The sequence below is a fragment of the Cynara cardunculus genome, assembly GCF_001531365.2.
Source record: "Cynara cardunculus var. scolymus isolate 2C chromosome LG 11, CcrdV1, whole genome shotgun sequence".
In the NCBI taxonomy this organism is placed as follows: Eukaryota; Viridiplantae; Streptophyta; class Magnoliopsida; order Asterales; family Asteraceae; genus Cynara; species Cynara cardunculus.
In genome coordinates, this window is record NC_037538.1 from 3969318 (window position 1) to 3975654 (window position 6337).

Below are 6337 nucleotides of genomic sequence, written 5' to 3' on the forward strand. Positions count from 1 at the left end.
ATATATATATATATATATATATATATATATATATATATATATATATATGGGCCTAATGAAATAAGAATTAGATAGTTTGTGGTAATTGTGAGGTTTTAATATGAGTCAATCATTTTAGATAATTAATATTATTTATTAAAATAAAACAAAGGATAAGATAGTAAATCGTATTGATTATTCAATTTACTTTAATTAGTTTAATTATTTTAATAAATGTATATATACACACACACAAGGACCAAATCCGGTGTCCTTCTCCGGCACCCACCACCACTCCGGTGACCTTCTCCGGTCACCTTGTCTGAGCAAGACGTCGTCTCCGATGATCGACCACTAAACACCCACCTGTGAGCATTACCGACACCTGGTATCACAATGGTACCACAGTTGGTATTACATCCCTTCTCAAAGTTTACTTGGTGTGTTGTGGGTATCAAATTGTGAATCTTGGTTTATTTGGATATCACATTGTATATATTTTGGGTATCACATTGTGAATCTTGGTGTATTTGGAGAGATAAAAAAATTTAAAATATCTAAAATGCCATTTAATTATAATTTAAAGTCAAATTACCAAAAATATTAATTTCTTAATTTATCCATTGATTTGTGGTTGAGATTGAATCTCACAGTTATTACAAACTAATCAGTTCTCCCTTTAATAGACCCCTATATATGTATGTATGTATGTATATATATAATTGTTGATTTGTAGTTTGGTAATAAGATTGAATACACTTTTGAATTTTAGATGAGTTTTATTTGTATTTGGTGACGTACAAAACGTGATGACATTTTAATGAATAAATGAAACTTTAAGGATATGGTTGTTAGAAAGATCTAAACTTCATCTCTATCTTCCCTTTCAGTCATCTATTATGGTTTCACTGATTCACATGCCTTCAATATCACGTTTACATGCATGAGGTTTGTTAAGTGAAGGCGTACAAATACAGGTGAGTGAAGATAAGCAAAGGCAGCTAAAGAGCTTTGAAAAACGTGTGCACCCCTCCTTTATCAAAACGTCTGCGATCAATTTTTTTTATTAAACTGGATATCTAACCTGTTATACGAGCCGATTAATCTTAGGACGACTACTAGCTTTGTATATAACCCGGTTAAATATGTGTGTGTAATTGGTTTGGTTTGGTTGCGTTTTGGTAAGCAATATATGCTTTCTTACTATTTATTTGATGATTACAAATATATGAGAATTACCAATAAAATTCATTGAATTTTACAAGGAAACACAATAAATTGTCGTCCAAGCGTTGCTCAATTGACTAAAATACATTTGTACGAAGAACGATACTTTTTTTTATGTCTTCTTCTTTAGTACGTGACTAGTTGCACGAAATTGTTGTGCTAAGACGTCCATTCAGGTAATTGGAAACATGCGAATGTGTACTCGCTTGTTCTTGTGATGATCGATATCTATCATCATTTAAATTCACGGTTTACTACACCAGGAAGGTGTATATGTTGGAAGTACTCATCCCAATCGATTATCGTTGGATCAAAGTAGAACATATTATCCTCTTCTCCGCTCCCTTTAACCGCCCTACGTAACTTTTCAGTATTCATATCGTCATAGCTGCATTCCCCAAATTAAAATTTTGTCAAGTAAAGATTAAGTAGATTAAATTTCCTTTAAACCGATTGATAGTTATTGATACTTACAAGCTTTTCGTGAACAAGTAGGGTTTGTAAAGGTCGACTAGCCGCAACACAAAGTTGATTTTTCTTTTAAGATTCTTGTATGTGCCCCCAAAAGCTTGGCAAAATACCAAATTCACAAATTTAAGTACCTATAAAATTGAATGAAAGTTAAATTTATTAAGACATAGATGAGAGACACTACAACAAAATTAGATTTATAAGACGTTAAATTATCCAAATGTTTTAATAGATTGTTTTCTATTATGACATTTGAACATATTTGTCTTCTTATAAAGTTCATTTTGTTGTAGCGAGAAAGAGAGAAAGAGAGAGAGAGAGAACAACGAGTATAAACCTGCAGCGGAAGGAAGTAATGAAGAGTGATATATCTATGGAAGCTAGCCATTGAACTCAACACTCTAACCTGACCAACTATGACAGGCTTACCATCCTTCTCAATCCATGGATGCTCGGTAAAGTACAGGTAGCCACATCTTTGAATTGTAGTGAACTTCAAAGGGTTTGATACAGAAGACCCAACATGATAAATTGTTTCAGAAAATGTTTGATTTGCATGCGCAGTGATTGTCGCAATCATAGCATTCACCACCATGTCAGCCGGTATCTGCCAAAAAAATTCACCACATTATTAATTGTTCTGAAAATTTATGTCAGAATGTTCTTTAAGGAATTAAACTCACCACATCATATATAGCTTCAGGATCTCCAAGGAAACAAGTTAACCTGCCTTTACCATAGCCAAGAGCCAAGCTGTCAATGGTCCTGCAAATTTCCTTCTTCTTTGAGTTCATATATTCAAACAAACTTACTGTCTCTGTTTTAGGGTTTAAGATTCATGCATCATTGATCACATGGGTGGATATATGCTTTTCTAATTTGTAGTTGATCATGTGTTACCTGATGCCTTCAACCCAACCTGGGAATGGTTGTAGATAAGTACTAGTGATAATGGTCGGACGTAGAATGACCACCGGTATATTTCCTTTCAAGTGCCCCACAATCATCTCCCCCAATGCCTTGGTAAAAACATATGTATTTGGCCAACCAAAGTGATTTGCCCTGCATCAAAAATCAGAATTTACAAGAAATATTTATGAGATTGTTAATTTACGTAGTTGGTACTTCTTTTTTTTATTGATTAATTTGTATATCCAACCCGCTATGCGAGCCGACTAATCTTATGGTCTGTTTTGTAGATAGTCCGGAGTCACTGTATTTGAACCTCCGTAGCCACAAGGAGATTTTTATTGTTCCTTGGATTTGAACATGGGACCTTCAAACTCAAACCAATCAGACACTATTCTTATGGTTTAGTCGCTACTTTTTATATAGATGTGTCCTTGCTTAATTTTTAATTATGATTGTTTATGTCACATCATATTTTTTCTATGCATTAGATTTGGTAATTGTTTAACCTATTTCCAGTTTTTGGTGAAGTGAAATATACAAATCATTTAATAAAATGAATTTGGGTTCCTAGCTAGTTTTATAATTAATCAACAATTATTAATTTATTAAATTATGTTTCTAAAAGTTTTATTTTTTATTTATAGATAATCAAATTAAAAATATTAATATTAATATTTAAAAAAAAAACTCCAATTGTGTTATGCATATATAATTACAAAAGTTCAATAAATATATACAAATTAATGCATAGAAGTAGAAACTTTATAAATTATAAATAACATAGTATATCTCACGCAAGTAAATTAATAAATCAACACAAATATTATTTGTTTAAAAATTGTTTTATTAAATTATGAAATATCTTATTAAATTAAAATAAAATTATTTATATAATTATTCGATTATGTATATTAACAATTACTTTATTCTTTCAATAAATAGTTAATATATTAATGTTAGTTGATGAATTCATATTTTGGAATTAAATTATATATTCAAATATTAATAAAAAAATAAATTTTAATTACCTATATATTTTGCGTGACCGTTAGGCAATTGTTTTTGGCACTTTAATAAATTGTGCTGTTATTGCAAATTTTCAGAACTCCTATTATAATATTCCAAAATTAAGCATAAAAAGAAAACGTATTCAAATATTAATTAATTAATTAATTAATTAGATAAAATAGCACAAGAAGAAAAGTGAAACCAATTAGATACCTTTGCATACCCAAATCTATCATGGCCAATTTAATCGATTTATCGTCAGCATTTTGATCAGATTTGAGCTCTTTCAGCTTATCCTCGACGATTCTCCTCTCCTCTTCTATGTCTAGCCCACTTGTTCCATTGAGTGAATCTCCCAAATAGTATGGAGTTTCAAGCATTAGTCCGGGCTTCTCACCGGAGACATAGGCTGAATGAATATATATCATCTTAATTAATCAGACGAACACAAAAAGAAATCTTGTAACTTTTTTTTCCAAGAATCATTAGTTAAGCTGTATGCAAACTATTTTTATCTTTTGGAAGTTATGAATGATGATTCCGAGAGGTAATTTGGTATCGACGATTATGAAACGTATGTAGAAGCTAGCTAGCTAACCAGTGGACACATGGAGAAACAGCTTTATGTTGACACATTTCTGTGCGAAGTTCAAAACGACTTTAGCTCCAAACGTATTAAGAGCCAGGGCAACATCGTATCTACAACAAACCAAATAATTAGAATTCATTGATCTTGAATTAAGCATTCAAAGGATGATCACTAGCTATTTGGCAGTACCTTTCATCGAAGTCGGTGGTGGCAGCTACATTAACAACAACATCAATATGTCTCCACATTTCTGCTTTCAAATCCGGGTCCTGTATTCCCATATCCTCGCAAGTGATGTCTCCCGCAACCGGAGTAACTTTTTCAGACAAAAAGTTTTGCAGGTTTGTACCATGTTTCTCTTTCAGAAGCTTAAACAAGTCCTTTGCTACTGCCTATACATATAATAGCAAAAAGATAACGTACTACGTGGGATTATCAGCCTTCTTTGAGCATTAAATATAAAATAAAATATTTTAAGAACCCATCAAATTGAAGCATGCCAGTATGCGATAAAGTCATGAATGGTACCTCCGTGTTGAAGCGTTGCAAGGCGGACTTTGCATCAGCGGCTCTAATGAGAAGATAGAGTTTCTTCACATTTGGTTGAACTCTAAGTATCTTCTCCACAAAAACTGCAGTTATACGTACACTTATAAATATAGAAATCAATATATATATATATATATATATATGTTGTATATACACACACACATCTATGAACATGGGCGGTCTCACAAACACATCGACTAGGGCTGTTTTTTGAGTAACTTAGTGATCTATATGAATCTATACAGCATGGCCTGCTGTACGTATGTAAGGGGATTCTTTCTACTACCCTACTTGGTGTACTACGAAATTAATTTGTCAATATTTGTATTGTTTGAATGATGATTTTACGCTATAATTATCAAATCCCGTAAATGACTTTTCGCAAACTAGAATTCATCGAAACTTTATTCATGTTTCATTTTTGTTAGTTCTTGTCCATCTCTTTAGGCTTCATGAGTTCACTTCCAAAGTGGTCAATAGCATGGGCTAACATAAAAGAAATTGAAAGACTCGTGAAACCATTATAAAAAAAAGGTGAACTTTTGTACAACTCCATCTAGCAACACATCCATGACACTTCATCATACCACATGCAGGGCGGGAGTCCCCATGCATTAAATTTAATGTCAGCTTTTCCAATTTAAGGCTCTAGAGAACCGCCCAAGAATGCAGATTAACCGAAGTTGATTAATTCTGGACCGCTCTGCTGAATAAATCCATACATACATGCATATATAGTATATATTCATATATATACTACAGACTACAGAGAGAAAGAGAGATGGACGTTACTTTTGGCAAGAAAACCAGTGGCACCAGTAATTAATATGACTTTGTTCTCAAGAAAATCAACAATGCTACCCAATTCCATTCTGTAACAAGTAGCTGACGATCAATATGGGCTCAAGTTTAGGTATGTGCTCTATATTCCTTGTTCTGCAGAGTTTTCTGCGTACATGGGGTGTGTATGTGTATGTGTGTGTGTGTGTGAGAAAGAGAGAGAGAGGAGATGAGGAAGTTTTGCAAGAAGTAGTAAGAGCTGGTGGATGAAGATTATGCAAATGATATAATAGTGGTGGTATATATTTCTAAAACTTAAAAACAAATTGTAAAATTGAAAGGGTGAAGGGGTGAATAATGATAGAGTACACGAAACCACGCTTTTCTCCACTCGTTCGCTTGTCCTCCATATTTATTTGACATGCATATATAGTTGATGCCCCACTTCACATTTATATTATTAGTTGGATATTAATGTAATATTTTGAGTTTCCTGGTTAACATTTTCTTATGATAAATAAAAACATTAACATTTAACTTCGTTACTAATTATATAATAAATTAATATGCTCAATGAGTTATCAAAGACAACACATTAAAATTGATAAACAACAAGATTTTTACTCCTCTAATATGTTTTTGAAGGCTTGTTTGGTTTGATAAAATGTTTTTGAAAGATTTAAATTTTGTAGAATATTTTGTAATTGAAAGAATTGATTTGAAATATCTGGTGTCTTTGGTTCGTAGGATTTGAAATTGAATTGAATTTTATTTTTTTTAATTAATAAAAACAAATTATAAAGAACTATAAAAGTTGTTAAA

The 6337-nt window shown here is 32.0% G+C and overlaps 1 protein-coding gene across 1 annotated transcript; it reads right to left on the reverse strand.

The window, feature by feature from the left end:
* Positions 1-1196: 1196 nt before the first annotated feature.
* Positions 1197-5686, reverse strand: LOC112521397 (alcohol-forming fatty acyl-CoA reductase-like). Its single transcript, XM_025130231.1, has 10 exons — positions 5528-5686; positions 4715-4818; positions 4376-4578; positions 4196-4296; positions 3811-4006; positions 2578-2739; positions 2361-2442; positions 2015-2284; positions 1681-1808; positions 1197-1594 (listed from the first exon to the last, which is right to left on the reverse strand). The coding sequence occupies exons 1-10, from the start codon at positions 5604-5606 to the stop codon at positions 1441-1443; spliced, it is 1479 nt and encodes a 492-aa protein (XP_024985999.1). The 5' UTR covers positions 5607-5686; the 3' UTR covers positions 1197-1440.
* Positions 5687-6337: the final 651 nt, after the last annotated feature.

What these genes read in the sequence shown, in the direction of transcription:
- LOC112521397 (XM_025130231.1), bottom strand. Translation starts at nt 5,606, where the DNA reads ATGGAATTGGGTAGCATTGTTGATTTTCTTGAGAACAAAGTCATATTA. An exon ending in GTTTCTCCATGTGTCCACTG is followed by an intron (nt 4,007 to 4,195) that starts GTTAGCTAGCTA and finishes ATATTCATTCAG; the next exon opens with CCTATGTCTCCGGTGAGAAG. An exon ending in TACTTGTTCACGAAAAGCTT is followed by an intron (nt 1,595 to 1,680) that starts GTAAGTATCAAT and finishes TGGGGAATGCAG; the next exon opens with CTATGACGATATGAATACTG.